Source organism: Calidris pugnax, unplaced genomic scaffold (assembly GCF_001431845.1).
Source record: "Calidris pugnax isolate Ruff unplaced genomic scaffold, ASM143184v1 scaffold435, whole genome shotgun sequence".
In the NCBI taxonomy this organism is placed as follows: Eukaryota; Metazoa; Chordata; class Aves; order Charadriiformes; family Scolopacidae; genus Calidris; species Calidris pugnax.
The window spans coordinates 6,817-28,628 of record NW_015091240.1 but is presented as its reverse complement, the minus strand read 5'-3'; the positions used below and the strand labels follow the sequence as shown (position 1 = coordinate 28,628).

The following is a 21,812-nucleotide window of genomic DNA, read 5'->3' as shown; positions in this document are numbered from 1 at the left end:
GCTGAGCTCCTTGAAAATGCATAAGGACAGCCATGCAGGATAGACTGGGTCCAGGTCTGGACTGATGCACAGGTCTCAGTGGTGCTAGCACCACAAAATGTAACCTTAAAGCCAACTTGAGTAGGAATGACGGGGCTTTTACTAGTCTGTGGTGAGTCTTGGCTGGGTATGAAGCTAATGATAGGTCCTCCTACGGTTTAGGGAGACTCTTGGGCCACAGTGATAGGGAAGCCTATTTGAAGGTTTCTCAGCACGTGTGAAGTAAGCCCTGTGGACATGGCTTGCTGTGCTGGGACGTGGAAAGGAAGCTGAGACAACCCAGACAGGTGGCTAGTAGAGCATGATGTAACATGTCCCATCATGAACCATCGTGAGTGCTGGGCTCCTCCAGTCTCCTAAAGCATCCTTTCTATCATACATTTGCTCTTGGTTTTAGGTGAGTTCCCACACCCATAGGCGGGCTTTTACCCCTTGGGCTATGGGCAATATGTGAGTTGAAACCTTATCCCTTGTGATGCTCCCTCTATGGGAGGTTTCTTTGCAAGCTTAAGTTGTGAAGTGTTATCATAAGTGCTTATTCCCATGCACAAATTTGAGCATGAGTTCTGTTTGGAGGAAATTTGAACAGATCACCTTCTGAGCAGTAAAACATTTACACTTCATAGGGCCCTTGCCCCTGCACAATGTTAAAATGCTCATCTCCTCTGTGCAACACTTGCTGGCCTGACTTCCCAAAACATTGTTATGTCTCAGCAATGCAAGGATTATTGCCCATTTTAGATCATTCAGACACAGACTTCCTATAGCTATTATTATGTCACTGGCACCATGAGCAGGGTTGGTAGCAAAGAGTGGACTCATACAAAGATCTTTTTGTATGGGGTCAGGCTTTGCTGCCTCTGCGTGATGGTTCACCAGACAAGCACATTCTCAGACTTTGGCGATTTAAGGCCAACATTTAATTGCATCAGGGATCAGCTCTGCTCAGGTCTGGCAAAGCCAATGGTGTCTTTCCAGCTGTCAGATGTGTACCCCAAGGCTGGAGCTTCTTCAAAGAAGCTGTGTAAGGAACAAAGTATCTGCTTCTCACGGTTTGATTGTGGAAGGGAAGGAGCTTATTTTAAGCATCTGGTCTTGCAATGATCTCCAGAGTGTTCCAAGGCTGACCAGAGAAGTCATGGGTTTTCCTTTGGACCATTACTTCTTCCTCAAGGGTCTTTATGTATAGCACACTTGCTAAGCTATTCGTCACAGTGCGAGGTCCTTTGGCAGATGGTGCTGGAACTCTCTTGACTCATTTTCCCCTTGAAGTCTATACCCACATGGCTCCTAGTGAATGACATGCTGCCCATCCAAACTGCCACTGTTTCTTCAGGATCAGGCCATGTGTGCTGGTCTTGAAGGGCTTGGATCCAAACCCTAGAAGTGTCCATGGAGAAATTCCTGTTTGTTTCAACTTTGGACCTGGTGCCAAGTTCTCAGCACTGTGCTGAGTATGAGCTAGGATCCTGCTGGAGGCAATATGTGATGCAGCACCATGTCACCACTTTGGATTTCCTGTCTTCAGCTTTCAAAACCCAGAATAAGTATTTCACTCGTCTCCCGATGATTATCCAGGAACACAAGATGGGAAGACACTTCCTTAAATCATCAAGGCTAATCCCCTGTTCTGTCTGGCAACCATGCTGCTCAAATCCTTGCAATAAGCCTCCATTTTGGCAGTAAACTGTTTAGTTCTTTAAACCATGGCTAGTCTCTCATGCATGTTGTATCCTTTTTCTGCCCAATATGCAGGTGTGTTGTAGAGTCTTTTTTAGCAGAGCTTGGCTGCTGTCATTATCAGCTCACACCTTCCACTCCCACTCCATCTGTGCCTGGAGCTATTTTCATGCATAATACATTGATCATCTGCAGCCTGGTGGGGGGGAAATCATCAAGTAATCTGTCTGAATTCAAGCCACATCTGAGTTGTATCTTTTGCTGAATCACGTATCTATAGTTCTGATAAAGGGGGAGGAGGAAATCAGCCAGAAGATCTCAGGCTCCTCCTGTCTGCAAGGACTCCAAAGCAAATCTTGCTTGCATTTATAAACCTTTGAGAGCCTTATGGGCCACAGTCAAAGATGGTAGGACCTGAGCAAGTTGGATGCACTCTTACAGCAATGCCAGCTGACACTAGGGAAAGGGTAAGGGCTATGTGTTTGTTTTATCTTGGCTTTCTGTAACACAAGGGATCAGGCTGTCCTCTTTTGCAGATTGTCTGCAACCCCATGAATGTTCACTGATTTTCAAGCCTGCCACTCCTGATTTACACCGGCATTGCTGGGAAGAGCACTGGTGTTTCATTCTGGAAGACAGATCTTCAATGAATTAACATACACTTATTAAACTTGATTTTGAAGTCTCTTGGGAAGGCTTTGAAAACAAAGGCTCAAATTCCAGAGTAAGTAGAAAGTCCTTGGTTCCTAGTGGTGAAAGCTTCCTACCAGAATTATTCCCAGAGGCAGTATAGATTTTGCATTTTACCTCATCTAAATGCATTAGAAGGAGTATTAAATTTCACATGTGCTGCATGTTGATGTAATTCTCCTGACATGTCTGTTTGCACCATTTTGAAATAAGGGATTTCCTTTCCCTTTCTTTCCGCATTTGTCCTGCTCCGTAGGGAACTCAAGGATATGATCCATTGGCGTACGAGGATTATGCCTTTTACAGAGAGGACTTAAAAAAAGCTTCGTCATTGTGCTCGGGTCAACATCCTGCATTAGTAGTGCTGGACTTAACTGACAACCTATGGCTGGAAGAGATCCATTAATCTTCTGTGTCATGATCCCTCCAGGCTCTCCTGGCCCTGCTCAAACTTTGCTATGTGCAGCTCTTCACGTAGGATGAAAACTTGGGTGCAGGAGGATCTTGAGGGTCTATTAATGTAAAAACAATACCTCTATGCTCTGCAAGAGTTGGGGAATATGACATCTTTGTTATTATTTTTTTATCTGGTGTTAAGGGAGAGTATGTGTTTAAATTAACAGCCCCTGAATCTCCCCACAGCTATCTGCAGGTGTGAGGTTAGGCTGGAGGATGCTCTCTGCCACCCTGAGCTCCTCTCTGCAGCCTGTGGAAGGGTGATCAGCTGTCTCTCTTGGGTCTCATACCTCTGGTGCCTCAATGCTTGGGGTCAGGCTGCTGTACTTGTGACTTTATTCTGTGTCACAGCTCCACACTGTGACAGGGACAATGTAAATGCCTGCTTTGAGTAGCGTTTGGGGCCTTTCCTATCCCAATAAATTTTGAATGCGTTTAAATTTTGTGGGCTGTAAGGAGAGGGCAGAGTTAAGGGGAAGAAGACGCGTAGATGGGATTTTTGAAAGCCTTTTTATTTTCCTAAGAGGCAAATTTACATTGCTGAAAGACTGGCATAAAATGGACTTAACAAACCAAGGGGAATAGAGGAGACAACCAGTTTCCTGATCAGTCAACATTGACCCTGGTACATGGATTTGAAGGTATGCTGCCTCACACCACTGTGGCATCTGACCCGTGCTTACCTTCTCAGATCCTTTATCCAGGGCTGATTGCTGTGTTTCTGAGCTCATCAGCTGTATGGCAAACAGGGATGTGTACTGCAAGAGATCAGTATCAGGTACTGGTCATCAGGCTTGACTTTTGCCTTCACATAAAACTGTTGGCAAAGAGCCTTTTATTCTTAATGCCAAAAGTTATATATATATCTGTCTTCTGTCTATCTATCTATGTTTCTATCTATCTCTCACAGATAGAGAGAGGTGATGAGCACCTACATGCACACGTGGTCTACATCAGTGTAACGTGAATGTAAAAACTCTTGCATGCATTACTACGGATTACATCCTTTGGTTTTGTTTGTGAACCCAGCATTTTTTCCAGGTGAGCTGTAAACCCTCCTCTCTGCCTGTCTATCCCAGGCAGGAGAGCAGGAACTGCGGGAGAGTGTTCCTGGAAGGCATAGCCTGTAAGTGGGGTTTTTCTGCACCATTTGTGCTGTGCCTCTCTCTTGCTTGGGTTGATGCTGACATCTGGAGGCTGTGCTGTGACAGTGTGTGTGCACAGTTATTTCTACGTGGCTTTCTGCTCACCCTCATGGTTGCATTTTGTAAGAAGCACCTTTTGGCTATCGTGCTGTGCCAGGGTGATTTGACCCTGGGGCATGCCTAATTGTCTGGATATATTTGCTGAAATCCTGTTACTGACTTGGGCAGCATTTAGTATGTTTGCTCTGGATCCCTCTGTTAGTGACATGGTCAGTAGACATAAGCCCAAACTCGAACAGGGCAGGTCTGGACACAAGACAAGCCGTGATCTAACCAAGTTTAAAAGTCACAGAAAACTGAAATAGGCTTTCACATGATGGAAAATGGATTTATTGTCTCAGCTGATGGATATCTGGAGCATCACTGATGTTCATAAGGGGGGATCACCTGCAGTGCAGGCTGTCTTACCCTGCTGACCCCAAAAATGAACTGCTATCCATAATCCCATAGGGAAGAGTGCTCTGAATGTCCTTCTCTGTGCCACCTCTCCTGGCCATGCTGTCACCATATATGATGGATGGCCCTGGTGGTGGAGTGACAATGTAACTCACTTCCCTGCTTTTTGGCATCTACGAGGTAAGGAAGGGCTTTGGGGCTTTTAGCATGAGGTTGCCATTCTTGGCTTTTGCCCATGAGACTTATTAACTGAAAAAACTGTGTTGAAGTGAGGCTGTTTATATGGAAATTTCCAGTCATTCTTTTAAATTCCCAGAAGTGTTGCTGTATTGCACCCTGGCTGCTACATGAAAGCCCTGCCCACTTTGGTATGATTTATTACTATTTATTACTACAAATACCAGTATGCAAATAGTCATGCTCCAGAAATGGCGCTTCCCCCTTAAGATCTGCATCCTAAGCAGATGTGCTCTGCTTTAACCAGTCGGTTTGCCAAGGCAGGCTGACTGGGACGTGTCATTTCCTAACCCTGGCCCTATAAATGAGCCACATTTGAGCAAAAAGCCTGTGTAGCTTGTATTCAGGCTTTTGCTCAGAGACCTACTGCAAGCAGGGAATAGACTTTTAGAACTACTGCTGGGAATTCGTCTTTTTGCTTTCCTCCTGGCAATTTTTGGCTACATGGCATCACCAAATTGTGCTGCCACTGCTGCTATTACACTCAACTTTTAAGCACTTTGTAGACCTTGCTGCTAGTCCATATTTCTCTAGGAGCTGCCAAACCATTTCTGGGACTGTAGCGAACTCTGCTGCATCCATTCTTCATCCCATCACCAACTTGAGGGCTGTAAGGAAGAAAGAAATAAGGAAGGAAAGGAAAAAAAGGAAAAGAAATCTATTAAAAAAGATTTATGTATGGGAATTTTATACTGGCAATCGGGAAACTAAGTTCTGCAGAGATGGGCATTTAATCTATAATTGATTTGTATCTACTTTTGGGTAATATACATGCCCTGACCCTGTATTTTTGCTACAACAGACTTGCACAATAGAGATGCTGAATAGCTTCTGCATGTTTTGTGAAGAGGCAGATGGCTTGAATAGAGAGAATTGTTGTCTAGCAATTGGAAGGTGCTGATACTGGGCTTCTTGCATCTTCCTTGTTGTGAGCCAGTATGTATTACGTTTTGAGATGAATGTGTGGATTTTTTTAGTTGAGAATAGACAGATCTCTGCTCACATTTCATCCTTGGTTTGTAATAAATTTCTAAAGGCATTTTGAATTTAAGACCGTAACCTCAGTCATTTAAATGAATGGAACTGTGAATTCTGGGAGATTTTCAGCAAAAATTCTGACTTATGTTCTTTTCTAGTCTTGATACATTATTTTCTCCATGCCTTGCTATGATGTGCAATCATCTTTTAATTTGAGAAGCTGGATTCACCTTAAGTCACAATTATTCTTTGAGAATATCAGCATCTTTCTGGCTAATCCCTCTCAAGGAAGCCATTAACTTAAATTGTAAGTTGTACCTCTATTTTTCAATGGCGCATGCTTGTTATTGCTATTGTTCTGCTTATCAGCATACCTCTCTTTCTGGGGTTGTAATTTTTCATGCTTCAGCATCTCACCACACAAGTACAGCTATGGTTTCCAACCACATAATTGTCCAATCGCATAATTCCAACCAGAATAATTGAAAAAGAAATTTGCAAAGTCTTTATTCAGGAGGCTTGTCTCCTAAATCATGTTGAACTGGTAATAAGATTCAATAATTGACCTAACTTTAACTGAGCAAAATGAGCCTTTCCAAACCTCTAATACAGAATTACACTAATCAAGTCCAGAACCCCTCATGATAGAAAATGCTGAATTTTCTACGCAGATTAGGAGCTGTTTGAGTTCATACCCCGAGGTGGAAGTGAGGCCAGCTACGGGGATACAAGAGCATAGACAAGGTTCTGTGGAGAGCAGCATTTTTACTTCCCCCCCCGCAACTTTTTAGCCCCAGGATAGCTAAATACTGACTTTACTAGCAATGGAACCAGCAATGTTCCGCAAGCCAGTCCTCAGCCATGAGTGCCAGGGATGCCTTTTCCTTATAGTGTGAGAGCTGGTATAAAACCTTGCAGGAAATTTTCAAGAGTACTTTGAATACTGCTAGAATGGTACTAGGGGACTTGGTTGACACCAAAATCTGGTTTTTTTTGTTTCTTCAGGTGAGATCATGAGGGATGGGTAGCAGACCTTTGGAGAGTGATTAGTTATTTTTGTTTTACCAGTTCTGAGCTGGATTCAGTGTATTCTGGTCACAAGTTAGGCAAAAAAGCACACGTCCAAGTGTGACAGAGTGGAAAATAGCATGTGTGGCCCATAGTTCTGGTAAGTTCTGTAGAAGAATTATCCCACTGGCTAAATGATGTTACATTAGCCAAGCTTTTCCACTGCTTTGAGTAGTCTCTCTGCTTCCAAAAAAAAAAAAAAAAAAAATCTCTCCAAATGAACTGGCTATTAATTGAAGGAGACCTCAAAAGACCCCTAAACAATCCCATATACTAATTAAAGACAGATCAAAGTGCAGTTTCTCCTATTCTCTCTGGAGGCAGTTGAATTTCTGAGTGGCTTCTTTCTGAGGGAAAGATAATTCCTCATGGCATTTCCTTGGTTTCAAGTGCAGAAATGCACACTGTTTGCTAGCTGGCAGCAAAAGATGTGGGTGATGTATGAGGAGCAGCCCCGACCAAATGCAGGAACACGCTGCTGCCATTTAATCCAAGACAATATATTTCATGATCATAGTCCTGGAGTTTTTCAGCAACTGTTTTAATGTATGGGAAAGTATTTGGCTTGCTTTAGAAATGTTTCCCATTTGAAAACAAGCTGCAGTGGGAGAGCTGGCAGTTGCACAGGAGGCTGCTTTGTGAAAATTGTGTTTCCCTGAGCTATGCAGTGGGGCTGGGTCACAGCAAGGGCTCTTGAACAGCTCTCGGGAAAGGCTCCAGGCTGTGCAGATCTGCCGATGGAGAACCCCTTTGCCTGGTCTCCAGAGGATTGCTCCTGCTTCACCGCTTGCCAGAACAGGGATTTTGGAATGGATTTTATTCCTGGTTTCTGTCCCTTGGGCAAGGGGAACGTGCAGAAGAAGAGCCAGAGCTTGGCTTACGCTCATGAATTAAATGGGACCGTTTTAAATCTCCAGCTGTGGAGGAGAAGCTCTGTTCTATCTTTGCTCTTAATTCAAGATTATTTTTCTTAACCTCAGCAAATACAGAACCACTAGCTGGGTCTAATTTATTAGTAAGCAATACCAAGACACCTGGTCCTGGTTGAGAAAGCACCTAACCAGGTGTTTGCCAAAGGTCTCACGCATGAGCTCAGGTGATATACCTCATTTTCTCTGGGGCCCACTATCTGCACAGAAAGCAACAGTTCACCCTTTCAGGGATGATGTGAGGACAAGATCTACTGCAGTTGTATGGTGCTCAGAGGATAATAATTCTGGAAGGGCCTGCTTGCTTCAGCCCTGGAGAGATTTGTTGCTGTGCCTAAGCCCTTCTGGAGACAGCTTTATTGTTCAGCATAGGCATGAGGAACAATATCACAAAGTCCCTCTGCTACCCTAGTTTGCAGCTTTCCTGGGCTTCTCCCTTGCCTTTGGTGCTGGTTCTATCTTTCATGTATCTGCAGCTTCTATCTCAACCCCTTCTGCTGCATGAGGCACTGCCTACCCTCACATCTGCTGCAGAACGGGCCAGCTCATGCTGGCCCTAAAGCCTGCACCCAAACCTGCCATTTTACAGATTTTTTTCTGGACCAATCCCTTTCCCTGTGGGTCAGAGGGTGTGAATGTGTGCCTCGGTGTGCAGCAGACATTGTGCAGGGGAGGTTGGTGCATGGGGCATGTGGTGGGAGCATACCCCATCATCAGCACTGTGCATGTTGCCAGTGAGGGTCCGTCGCATGGTGGTTTGCTGACAGAACACAGTTGCACCCCCAGCTGACCTCCGCAGAGCTGTTTCAGTGTGGGTACAAGGCAAGAAACTGCCTGGCTCTGTGCTTGCTGTTTACGGTCACAGTCCATGAGTCATGGGTTTACGGTCCAAGTCCATCTCTTTTGCCCTTCCTGAAATATCATCTAAACAATCATCCTTGATTCCTCTGTGTTGCAATGGGACATTAGCTTGTATCAGGGCCAGGTTGTGTTATTTGTCATGGCAGGGAGCAAGCGGTACAGTGGGAACGAGTTGAAGAAAACCCTTCAGAGGTGTGTTGACTTCAAGCTGTTCCTCAAAGTCTTTCTGTTCCTTGGAAGCTCTTTCTCCCCAACAATAAAGACAACAAATAGACATGTGTTGTGCTGGCCCAGAGGGCCCTCCTGCCACCTTGGGGTTGGAGAGCACCAAACACCAGGAACTGACTAGGAAGGAACTGTGAGAGGCTGTGCAAAACGAGCATTGGACCCCAAAGGCAGGACCACCTCTCCCTAAACCAGCCCTGGCAGTACCTCTCTTGGGTTGGGGATGGGGTTAATGGTCTTTGTAGGAAGGGCCAGGAAAAGGCAGAAGAGAAAAAATGATGCCTGGAAAATAACAATGTGAGTCAATGCTTGGTGAGAGGGGAACAGGAGAGGTGAAGAGATTTCTTCCTGGGAGCAGCCAGCTGCTTTCTCTGCCTGGTTAGGGTGTCATCTTGTGATAGCAATAGGGTCATGGCTTGCACAAGGACCACTGTGTCCTATGGTACCCCTTCCACCTTGCTCTGATTTCTGCCAGTTCTTGTTCCTGCTGTTTCAAAAGCTTTACTGAGCATAAGACATATTAGACGAGAAGTCAACCTTGAGGGCAACACTGGAAAATGATTTGGGGAGGGAAAGAAAGTACATATTTGGTCAGGTCTACATACTAGGTCTTGAACCAGCAGAGCTGTTTTGGCAAGAAGTGTGGGTTTGTTTGACTGAAATACTTAAGAATTCAATTTTAAGGCTGATTGAATCTTTATGGCCTAAAATTGCTTTATAGCTGTAATTTATTCTCCCTTTCATGCAGGAAAAGCTCTGGCAAGGGCTGGTGTTTCTGTAACTAACAACCAGAGGGTGAGCTGAGAACAAATATTCAGTCTCCGGCAAAATAGGAACTTGAGGATATCATGAAAACCTGTCGAGTGATATGTTCAGCACTGTCAAAGGGAGGCACTTCATGTGCTAAGCCTATGGACTGCCTTTGGTGGATCTTGTGGGTGCTGATGTGAGTTCAGCATTCAGGCAAGTTCATGGACGTTGAAGTACAGAGACCCCCACCTCCTGTTTGGGCAGCCTTTGAGCCACCAACTACTGGAAGAGGGATTGCAACCGAGTGTGGGATCAAGGCAGAGCTCCTGCATTCTTAGGCTTTATGGAGACATTTGCTAGTAGGCATGGTCAGAGACAGGATACTGGACTAGGCTGACTTTTAGTGTAACCATATACACCCATGGGACTTTTTCACCTCTATCACTGTAGCTACCACAGCTGTTTTTGCTAGCACTTCAGGGTAGGGTATTCATGCACTCTTGACACAAACAAGGCACCTGGTGTGTAGATCGAGCCTTTAAAGGCCAGAGTCTTCACCCTGGATGGCCTGTATGTCAGGCGGTACATCTGAAACACCATGCTGAGATTTGATATCCCATTTTAACTGGTTGAAGGCAAGGCTGCACTGTTTAAACAACACTCACACTTGGAAAGCTACCTTAGCACAGCACAACAGAGTAATTTCTAAATGACTTTATAGCTCCTATGGAATATAAACATAGCAGCAAGGCTCCGATACAGTGAGGACTCCTCCGTTCAAACCAGTCTCTGTTCTTATAAAATGCTTATAGAATAAAATTATTATAAAATTTTAATTAAAAACATGGGTTTACATGTTCTTTATAACAGAAAGGTTTTTCAAAGCCACAGGGATAAGAGGCATTTATTCATCTTAGCATAAAACAGGAAGAGGTAGAATTAGTAATTTCTAACACGCTAACCTTTTTCTAACCTTGTCCATTAGATGCCTTTAGTGTCTCTGACCTGAGCCCAGGTCTTGTCCTTTAAACATGTCTTTCAGATCATAATAGCTTATCCAAGATGATGGCTCAAATCAGGCATCTATTAAGTTGTATGGCCTTATTTCTTCTTCCACAGGTGCTACGCAATGCCTCAGAAAAGCTCGTGCATATCAGTTCCTGGAAGAAACATGATTTCTTGCAAGCAACAAAATCCAAAGAGAACCAGGAAGCCCTACCATAACCCTCCTCTGCATTTTTGTGGAAGCACCTTAAAAAAGCTTTGCAAAACAAGTGCACGTCTCAGGTTGTTAGCACAAATTAAGGAACGAATTCCTTACCATTAATATTTGGGCTTTGTGTAACTACAAGTCTTGAGTTCAGAAAGGCTGTATCTCAGAAAAAAAGGTAGGAGGAATTTTATTTCCATGAGAATTTCTTTAGAATAATTCACTAGTGACTCTCCAGTGACGAATTCAATCCTCACATGTTATGGCAATAGTTTTGCTATAAGAAAAAGTGTTTTTTTCATTTTTTGTGTGTTCAGAATCTGCTGGTAAGGACTCAATTTTCTGTGCATCCCCTTCAGCACATGGTGGTTGTAGTTCTTCTTCTGGAATAAGTTGAGCAGGCCAGCATCTTGTTTGTTGGCTTGCTTCATTGTCCTTACTCACCTTTCCAATTTGATAGAGATCCTTGACAATTATTTTTTCAGTATCTTCAAGTACTGTTGTCAATAAATTAAATAGGAGAGCAATCCAGGCAAGACCAAAAAGAATCCAAATGGCCACCAGTGTTCGGTAGTAGGAAAAATAATTCCTACCAGGCTGTTTACCTGCAGATAAGGGGAGAGAAAGAAGAAGAAAAATAGAAAGTTAAAATTGCTTTTCCTGTGTGAAGTGGGCCAGCTTAATGGATTCATCAATGTATTTTTCACTGAGTACTTTAAGGTGACTTTTCATTGTAGTGGAGGCTCCCACCTCCTGAGCGTTAGGTTAAGGCTGGGCAAGTCTCCTGTTGTTGCAATAAACTGATATATGCTAGCACAAACATGCTGGCCCCCAAAAAGATAAACTGGGGTTGAGACAAATTAGCAGCAGGAATTGAGATTGAGATGAGTTAGAGTAGGATATTTTTTTCCCCAATCCAAATTCAGCCTCCTTATCTACATGATGTGGGAAGTAGCGTAAAATTCCATTGTATTATCTTGAAAATATTCCCAAATGCCTAAAGCACAGAAAGCGGAGCACAGTGGGAGACTGCAACCATATGACTACTGCTACTTAGGTTATTGTAATTATGTGTATTTCTATAAAATGTGATTATAACCTCTATAAATATTTGCTTTAAATTACAGACACCCTTGATTATAAAAAGAGAGGATTGCATTTCTTACTTTACTTTTGAATGGGTTCAGGAGCTTCCTCCATTAAAAAATGAGGTGACTGATGAGAACTCACTGACACATGCCAAGAACACAAATTTCTGTGTCAGAAACTACTGGGCCGAAGCTTATTTCGTGCAGTCCAAACCTCTTAGCATCAGTGAGTATCGCACACCCACTTTTCTGCATGGGTCATTTCTTTTGTTTCTTCAGATGTCAGCAACCCACCACCTATATACTGAGAGTATTTGCTCTTACTGCACTTAGTCCTACACAACATTATCGTCATGCTGATATGGCTGATGTCATGGCTGATATCACAGCTGATACGGCTCTGGCACCTGCAGGAAAACCTGGTGATATTTCTTATTGAGTGCTGTAAGTCACTGACAAGGGTAACTCCACATAGTAGATAATACAGCAATGTGCATGGATAGTGAGATCACGACAAACCTGGTGGATCATTTCCCACTATGAAGCTGCCCAGAAGAAGCTAAAATGCTGGCAACTCTTTTCAAGTCCTTCAGTGCTCTATACTGCATAGATCAATGTGCAGGATTTTTGTACTTCATCATGCAGAAGCTCTGGAAATAGGGCAGGAGTGGGCTGGTTTGTCCAACAGCTGTTTCTTTTTCTTCTGCTGGGGTTGAGTTGACAGAGGGGATGCCAGCCTTTCTTGTGTTCTTGTCTGAAGTTCGTGTTATGAGGTTAGCAAAACAACTAGTAATATCTTTGTAATGTTAACTCAAAACTGGACTTCGGCAGGGCATAAAGTCAGTTTACAGCCCAAGGGGAGTTTCACCCAAGAAGTATCACCTCTGTGTACATGTATTATAAACAGCTAAATTCAGACTCTGCCCTTTTCCTAGGATATCTCCCTGTCCAAAACAGGCTTATCTCATGCTTGAAGTGTAACAGCAACAAACCCATTTTTAATTACAAACATGCAAATAAACTCAAACCTGTTCTGTTCCACCTGGCCAGTGCAAATCCATTTGACATCTGTAATCAATTCTAAATGCATAATACTCAGAGCAGTCATTGATTCTACTTATTTCATTGTGAATGTGTGAGACATTAAACTCATCATCATTTTATCACTGTTATTTAAGGCTGATTGAGATAAATACTGCAGGGAAAAATTTTTCAGCTCCTGTTAAGTCATCCTAATGAAGATGAATTCACAGAGCCAGAAGGCCTATCTAATTGTTATTTTTTGACTGTATTTGTAAAATCATATTGCTAGAGGAGGAAAGTGCTGGTAGTGGAGGTAGTGATTTTCACGCTGTGACTTGCTGTCATTATTTTAAAACACATTTGTAATTTGGGCAAGGGAAGACGTCCAGTTTGATGTTCACTTTTTCTCCTGAATGGCATGAGCCACTCTCCACCCTCCTGTATTCCACACTGAAGTTTGAGATGCTCAGTGTCACATAGGCCAGTGCTATCAGTCCTACAGATGGTTAGGTAAGAAATGCCTCTGCCCTATTTCCTCCACTGCAGTGACAAAGCTTGGCCTCAGGTGGAAAAAACAGTGAGCAAAGAGGCCATTGTTGTGTGTTACAGGTTCCTTGCTGATGCCTGAGTTTTGTGTCATGTTCATGGCAATATGGTTTAACCATTGTTGGAGACAAAGAATCTTTCTCTGGATTATGTGAAAAGGGGAATTTCAGGGAACACTGTTTTCCGGTGCTTTGTAGCAAGAGGGAGCAGTTAGCTGGCTGGGATCACTTGGGGAAATGTGGCCTAATCAACTCACTGCCATTGCATGAATTAACCATCAGCCAGGCAACACAACCATTACAATCACTGAACTCATACAAACAAGCAAGATGTCAACTGGATCCTCAAAGCACCACCCAGCCTCTTCAGCAGACTCAGAGAAATTAAGGTCAGCAGGGAACATCAGTGTCTGGAAAAGCTTGTGGGCTCCCTCTGCCGAAGTCCTCATCCTGATGTAAGAAATCATTCAAACACACAGCAAGGCTTCCAGCCAGTCTCCAAGACCCCTCTTGCATCTCTGCAAGGCTTTAGAGCCTACGGTTTGTTATGTGGTGGACGTCTGTCCATCAGAAAGGGATGTGAGGCTTCCAGATCCTCTGTAGGGATAGCACTAGTTCTCAACTATTAGCTTCAGAGCTTCCTTCTCATATCCCCACTGGGAATACCAGGCTGGAAAGGTACTGGCAGGACAGGTTGTTGAGGAGAAATCTTCGATTCTCCATGGAGTCCGGTGTTTGATTGCTTCTTCTGTGGACACTGATTTGGCTAATTGTAATAATTTCGGAGTTCGTCTGGAAGCTTATTGCATGTGGAGTGTATTTTGGTCAGCAGATTCAGGGAAGTGTTTCAAGATGCACTCCAGCACCATAGAGCCTCCAGTGATGCACAGGAGACTAAAGAAGGCCACTTTCACAGTGACATACATGTTTAAGCCCCACTTCTCATAGAGTGAGTAGATCTCCCCATTTTCCCATGAGTGGGATTTCCATCTCTCAGTCTGTTGTGTAAACCCACGTCTTCTGAAACATGACCACTTATTTCTTTACACTTTGAAACATAAGTCTTAGATGGCTAAAGCAGGAATACATGCCTTATTTTGTGTGACTGTCACAAATTGCTCCCTTCTGTTATATGCAAATTCCTAGGCTCCTTGAATTCTCCCCCTACACTTCTGCTTCCCTCCCCAAAATACTTGGCTTCTTTTCACCCCAAAGCACCACATTTCATTATATTTAGACAACTTTGTGCTTTTGTCAGCACATGCAATCCTAGAGAAATGAGTATTTCCCCCAAAAACATACAAGGCAAAGACTAGTCAAAGACTCAGACAAGATTTTTCTCTACAGTACGTTGGTGGCCTATACAGTCAACCCATGGTAATTACAGTCATAAATCTAGTGCTTTGCTGTGTCTCCTCTCTGAAATCAACCTTACCTACTACATAGTCTCCAAAGCCAATGGTGCTGAGGGTGATAAATGCAAAGTAAATTCCTTCACTGTAGGACCAGCCCTCCGTTATCTGGAAGAAGACTGATGGCAAGCACAGAAAAACTAGGATCCCCGTTGCCAGGAAGAACAAAAGGGTCAGAAATTTGATCTTCTTCTGAAAAAGAAACCAATTCAATTATAATCATGATTTGACACACTAGCAGGCCATACATGATGATGGCTATGCAGAATGGGTGGCTATCCAGGAATACCCACTAGGACCACAGGAACTGAAGGAGTTGTACTAAGTGCTCTTCCTCTGAAGGTTCCCTAGCCTTGCTCTGAAACAGGAGAAAGCTATGTATTATGGATGTTGAAAGTCCATAGCAGCCCTGGGGAGATGTAGTCTTTTATCTGGTTGTATCAACTTCCAATGACCATGAGTATAGGAGGAATTCCTATCCAATGACTTTTACAGGAGTCAGACTGTTTCCACTTCTCACAAGACAACTTCACTTTTAATTTTTAGGTATTCAAGTATGGCACCTAAGAATGTTCCAATTTGCCTGGGAGAACAGACTTTAAAAAAATATTTACAGCATTTCTGACAGTACTATCTTCAAGAGTCCTGACTGTTGACTTTATTTCTCATTGCATCAGTGCCAAACTTGACTCCTACCCAGTGGATACTTTACTACAAGAAGACATCTAACAAATGACCTCCTGATGAAGAAGTGCCCGGACAGTGACTTTTGAACCATCCTACTTCCCAGCAGTCATGAAGAAGCCTTCACTGGAGAAAAAGACTTGCTACATATTAAGATTTATCAGCCAGACACACATATAGTTTATGTATAAAATTTTATACATCCAGATTGTCTGGAAAACAATGGTAACTGTCTGATAATTTTTCATGGATTATGCATGTGCTTGAGTATATATCCGATCAAGCCTTAAGTTCTATTTCAGTTCAGCAGACATGAGGAGAAATTTAGCAATTTGAACAGGGTTTTCTGTAGCATTCATACCTTGTCCTGAAAGAGGATTACAGTAGGAGACACAGAAAAGCTATTTTGACTTCCTCAATAGTGGTGAAAGAAGAGGAAGAACTGAAAATAACTTGGGGCATAACCAGGCAAGACACATCCTGTCTCTATGCCTTTACAGGTGCCTCCTCATCTTTCAACAGCTGGGCTCAAATGGACAACGTCAGTCTGAATTTTCCTTTCTGTCCAAGTCAAGGGAGGAGAGGGATTAAAGGACTTCTTAATGAACGAGGAGGGGTGACACACTAGTCATTGAGTCAATATCTATTGAAACTCCCTACAGCTCACCTGCTTTTTACAGCTTTTGAAACTCACCTGCTTTTTGCTGCCTCAAGATGCTTAATGATCTCTCTCTTTACTGGTTATAAAGGGTGACAGGTACTTCCCTAGAGTGTTAGCTCCAGAGATAAGTGTCTAGGAAGTGGGATGAAGCGCCCACTCTGTCGATTGCTGAAGGGGGCTGGATGTCTGCTGTTTAGATTGGTAAACAAAATTTATCCCTTTCTCTGAATATCTCCTCTATGGTTGCCTTGTCTGTTTAGTTCTGCAAATGAAGAATGTCTCTTTCCCTCTCTTAGCACAATGTCTAATAAAGCATTAGAACAACAGTAACAGAAGATAATGCCAGCATATATCTTGAGAAAAAAACCTAGAAATGACCATATAAACATGCCTGAGTAAGTAAAACCAAGTACCTTTCTCATTCCTTTTTCATGAAGAAATTTCCCCAGCTTTTTACACAGCAGTGAGAGCATCTTACCGACACGGTGCAGAAAAACAATATTCAGAGGGATTCCAAATAGAGCAAAGAAGACACAGAAGATCTGGCCCCCAGCAGTTTTAGGACGTAGTGTGCCATAGCCTATGAAAAAAGATGGTTCAGACGAGATATTCCAGAGAACTGGAGCAGTCCACTTTCACACCTACACAAATATGGCCTGCCTTTGACGCCAAAAGATGCGTATAGTACTTCTCAGTCCACATGCACTCTTTTTTCTCTGAAAAAGGCAGTAAGCAGATTAAGTGATTCATGCTGCATGTTTTGGGAAATGCAGAGAGCACTGTGTGCTCCCAATCCAGCCTTAGTAGGAATGAAAGCACAATCTAAAAGCAGTTATGGAAAACGTGCTCTGTCCTGTGACAAATACATGGGAAGACAGAAACCAGAAGTCTGGGGACCTGGAAGACATCAAGGCTGGAGTCCCAGGCTGTTTGCTCTGTCAGAATCACATATAGCCATCTCTAGCTTCTTGCCAATCTGCCTGTGTGTTAGTGACCTCTAACTGGCTAAATGGTTGGTATGTCCAGATACTGGCTCCAGTCCTAGAGGCAGTGAAGTGTGCATTAGAATAGACAATGCTAATTAGTCCAGATCTTACTGGTGGGTCATTTATTTATATCAGGGAGATATCTGTCTTAAAGTCCAACTAAAAGAGGATGTATCTAAGTAGTGGAACAACGGTTGTAGAACTCCAAACATGTCCTTTAATGGACTGGAGACTTTGTTCCTCTTAGATTCCATGAGGTACATCCCTGAGTGCAAGAGTCCTGTATTTTGTGTATGTCCTTACTTTATCAGTGACCCTGAGAAAAGGCACTTTCCCAAGCACAGTTCATCTCAAGGCATCCATTACTTGGAAAATGCGATGTTTTCTTTGGGGGAAAAGACAAATAAAACAGCTGAGTGATTTATTGACTACTAGGCCTCCACATGCTTGAGCTGTCTTTCTTGTTGCAGAAATATTCCATTTTCATCACAAAACCTGGTGAAGATGAGTGGAAGTATCTGATGTACTTTCACAACAGACCTATGTGGCAGAGGTGCAAAGAAACAGGCAAAGTTGCACTTTTCCTGGGACAGCCTGTCTGCCTCACTAGGGAAACAAATTTGACTGGAAGCAACTGATTTGTTTGGCAGAGAAATGCTGTAATGAAAAAATACAGTAATACAGGTGGTGGCAAGGAATGGATTGTCCAGTAGCAGAGTGCTGACAAACTAGGGAAGCTTTATTGATATGTGAATGTCATGGAACATTTGTTGTTCATGTGATGGGTCAGAAGCCTTTCTTTCTTCTGCAGCAGGAGGTCTCCACAAGGGTTCATGTAACATCTACACACCTTCCACTGGGGCCCTTGTGACATGTCACGCTCACAGATCAGCAGAGCAGCTGTCCTGAGGGTGTAGTGGGAGCAAGGCCCCAGCTTCACTCTGCAAAATCATAGATTTGACTTTTACAGCATAAGAATGTGAAGCAGCAGCTAACAGTGTGGGTTTTATATTTAAATTTGGCAGGCCTGCACTTTTTGGGATGCATACTTGAGAAAAAGGGAGAGGCAGGGGCACGCCCTTCAGGAAAAGGTCAGAACAGCTTGAAGCAGCAGTGTGGAAGTCTCAGCATTTACTTTGCCTCCTTCCCATCTATTTCCCTCCGAGCATATTACTAATTCAATATGTGCACTAAAAGCTTAACACAAGTTATTGACACAGTGTCCATGCCCCAGCAGAATTCAGTTATTTCCTAACATTCTTTTATGCTTTACAGCACTCTTGGATTTAAAGCCTATTTGACCCTAGAATAAGATCAGAAAAGTGAAGTTTATCTCCCACCCACAACTGGCAGCAGAGGGAACATTTTAACAGATAGCTGAAAAAGAAGAAACGAGCGGGAAATAATGTCAAAGGTCACTGGTATTTCACAAGCCAAAATAACGCACAAAGAGCTGTGCAGCCATGAGGTCTCAGGACCGAGTCTGTTGCTGCTTACGATCCATGACAATGCAGGGCTGGAGTTTTTCTAATTGAAAGTATTATCCATTCAGGTTCTAATAACCAGACATAATAACACCACACACACACGAACACACATACACGGAAAGCGTTAGACCTACCTATTGTGGAGACAACCGTGCCTGCAAAGAAGAAGGAGTTACTGAAATCCCAATTGCTGTCTTCAATCTGTGATTCATTTCCAACAGGGTATACTCCATTCTGAATGGCTTCAGTCAGGTTCTGGAAGGGAAAGCAAAGTTTTATATCAACATGGCTGCTTTTCTCAACTGCTTGCTGCAAGAACACTACAGGTTTAGCCAACTACTGCTCCTTTTCTGTAAATACTATTCTCTTGTCCTCAGCAATACCCTGACACTATTCACACCTTTACCTCCAGGCTGGGGAGCAGCCAGCCAGGGGTTTTGAGTGTTTTTATAGTGTTTTGTCCTGTTTATACTGACTAATCTGGTGGATGTTAGGAGAACGTGTTTCTTTTAGCATGATCAAGGACCTCAATTCTTTTAGGCTAAGTACTTCAGAAAAAATTATCCTATAGATGACAGGATGTGGCAGATTAAGACGGCCTATTGGCTTAAGTGATGGGGTGGCTGGTTGCTGGGTTTGAGTTTGCCCTTGAGATGGCAGTGGTGGATCCATGATCTAATTACCCAGCTGTATGCAGTGTACAGAGTAGTTACTCTGATCTCTCCCAGGAGGGCATCAATGAGTTAGAGCAAGGTACACGTGACATAAACAGAGATTTTCATTTTAAGGCTGCATTGTGATTAGTCTCAAAGATTTGAAATTCAGAGAAGGTCCATTGATTTGCAAAGCATTACTCTTGGAGAGACCACAATCAGAATTCAGCCTGCTATATACACTCTTCTCCAAACTGCATGCATGAACACACCTATTTACAATACGGTCTTTGAGGTGGGGTTTGATGAACATCTGTCAGAGATGGTTTGGTTTGGGTTGAGACTGCCCTGCCACGGGGGATCTGACTAGATTTTTCTCCCAAGCCCCTCCAACCCTATCATCTATCATGTTATGCATTTTCAGATTCTTCCTCTTCCCTTCTTCCTTGGTTTTAAGTACGGGGCGGGGGTTAAAGTTAAAAATAATAATAAAAAAAAAAACCCAAACACCATCCAGCTGTCCCTGCCTTTAGCAAACAGAGAACATTGGACTGGACATCTGGAAGGCAGGCTGGTTTGTACAGAAACAGTCTAGATAAAACCCAGGGCTGAGCCCTGCCAGAGGCAAAACATGAACTGGAATCAACTGCACCAGAAAAGTCTTCCCCCTGCTTCCTCCCTCACTATCTTTTTTGCTGGTATCCCAGAAAATCAAGGCTAACAGAAATCATTCCAAAGTCCTTGCACAAAGTTTCATTGTCTTGAAAAGTGTCTCTTTTTTTTTTTTTTGTCCTCTCTTACCCACAAAAAGAAGTCCAGAGTGAAGAGGGTACATGCATATGTGACCCAGGGGCTGAGTTGCTGGCTGCGTTACTAGACATACCAGCTTTCCCCTCCTTTCCTTATCCTAAAAGCTCTGTTAATTTCCCATGAGGAAATGCTTACAGCAAGGCTATTTGCACATCCTCAGCTTCCTCTGCTGTGACCAGAAACACCTTGCCCTTGGCCAGGCTATCTCTTTCACTTCTGCAGCGACTTTAAAGAGTAAACCCTGACTATGCCACCCTCCTTGTAGTGATTTGAGTTTCTTTTTTTCACCCAACAGGTAATTTCAGTGCCACCTGTGACACTGTTGTAAGCAGCCACCACACCCCTCCATTACAAACCCCCTTCTTTCTCCTGCCATGCCACCCACTGTGGATGGGCACAGCTCCCACCCAAAGCCAAACCAAAAGGAGGCAAAACCCCGAAGATTCAGGACACCAGGGGATGGGGACTGTGAATAGCTAACATGCAAGGTTCTGCCAAGCTACACAAGCTGTATTTACCACCAGCATGACCTGCGTGCTCAGACCAGAGAGAGCAGGCTAGGGGTTTGCTAAAATCATCCAAATGACCACATGAGTAGGAATGCAGTGGAAGCTACCCCGAGCAGCAAGGCTTGAGTAGGAAACAACATCTGATGGGCAAACAGGAGGGACAAAGGGCTTCCGCAGGGCTGGCACCTACCTTCATAAACTGCTCCATCTCCGCCACCGTGAGGTGAGTGAAGTTCTGCAGAAAAGCCTCTTTCATCTGGGCAGCAGCCATTTTCTCCTGCTTCTCGGCGGTTCTCTCCAGCACCTGGAACACAGCAGCACCCACAAGCAGGTAGACAAAGTAGCCGGCCACCAGCAAGCCCGTCTGCAGCTTGCCACTGCACATGGCCTTTGGTGGGACACAACAGGGGATGGGGAGTGAAAGGTGGCGATTGGTAAATCCCTTGTGCTCCTTGGAAGCCTCCCCCAGGCAGAAGGAGCCCTCCCAGCTCCGGTTTCCTCTGGGATCCAGCGCTGACAGGGACAGTGAGCTGTCAAATACATTAATGGGGAAGTTGGAAAAAAAACCCAAACAAACCCACCCCCCCCACCACAAAAAAAAAAAAACAAACCCCAAGAAAATCTTTCCACTCTCTGGGCTGCATGCTGTTTAGGGATTTCCTCTTGTTTGTGAAACTCTGCCTTGCTCAGTTCTCAGGAAAAGTGGGTCAGGATGTGAGGAGCTGGCAGGTGGCCATCTCCTGATCAAGAGGCTCTGGGGACAGGTGAGGATAGCCTGCAAAGAGCCCACAGGGGAGTTTGCTTGTAAAAACATCATTTTCCTCCTCTGCCTCCTGGTAACTCTGAGAACTGTACTCCAGGGCGAGCCCCGATAACCCCTTCTTGTCCGGTGCTCAGAGGCAGCTCCAGAGCAATGCAGCCGGGCGGCTCTGCTGTGCCCTTGCAGTGCAGGGCAGAGTCACACAGCCCGGCACTGCCAGAGCAGATCACAGCAAGACCTTGGACATAGAGAAAAAAATGGCTGCAGGTCATGTATGTTCCAGTCCTGGACGGGTTCTTCTGCCAACATGTCCTGTCCAGTGTATTCAAGAGAGGACATTGCAGTGTCACTGGGTGCACAATTAGATGGATTAAAAAAAACAGTTTTGCTTCTAGAAATGGAAGTTTTGCTTCCAGGATGGAGTACAGCTGCCGCTGGTATAGAGGGCCATTGCACAGTGTTCCCTGGAT

General features: G+C 43.9%; 1 protein-coding gene and 1 long non-coding RNA gene across 4 annotated transcripts in view; one reads left to right on the top strand and one right to left on the bottom strand.

The window, feature by feature from the left end:
• The window catches only part of LOC106898645, a 29,990-nt gene extending 19,224 nt beyond the window's left edge, over positions 1-10,766 (top strand). The window contains exon 3 of the long non-coding RNA XR_001413950.1: positions 10,634-10,766. This is a non-coding gene — a long non-coding RNA (uncharacterized LOC106898645). The remainder of the gene's footprint in view (positions 1-10,633) is intronic.
• On the bottom strand, positions 10,234-21,498 carry LOC106898644 (potassium channel subfamily K member 16-like). Of its 3 annotated transcripts, XM_014959983.1 has the most exons (6): positions 21,194-21,498; positions 20,773-21,112; positions 18,745-18,865; positions 16,551-16,717; positions 14,816-14,984; positions 10,235-11,329 (listed from the first exon to the last, which is right to left on the bottom strand). In XM_014959983.1, exons 2-6 carry the CDS (start codon positions 20,965-20,967, stop codon positions 10,971-10,973), a joined length of 1,011 nt encoding a protein of 336 aa, XP_014815469.1. In that variant the 5' UTR covers positions 20,968-21,112; positions 21,194-21,498; the 3' UTR covers positions 10,235-10,970. The 3 variants fall into 3 exon arrangements, with proteins under 3 accessions (XP_014815470.1, XP_014815469.1, XP_014815467.1); XM_014959984.1 differs by having other exon boundaries at positions 10,234-11,329; positions 14,816-14,981; positions 20,773-21,498; XM_014959981.1 differs by having other exon boundaries at positions 20,773-21,498.
• Positions 21,499-21,812: the final 314 nt, after the last annotated feature.

What these genes read in the sequence shown, in the direction of transcription:
- LOC106898644 (XM_014959981.1), bottom strand. Translation starts at nt 20,967, where the DNA reads ATGTGCAGTGGCAAGCTGCAGACGGGCTTGCTGGTGGCCGGCTACTTT. An exon ending in AGATGGAGCAGTTTATGAAG is followed by an intron (nt 18,866 to 20,772) that starts GTAGGTGCCAGC and finishes TTTCCCTTCCAG; the next exon opens with AACCTGACTGAAGCCATTCA. An exon ending in CACGGTTGTCTCCACAATAG is followed by an intron (nt 16,718 to 18,744) that starts GTAGGTCTAACG and finishes CTTTTTTCATAG; the next exon opens with GCTATGGCACACTACGTCCT.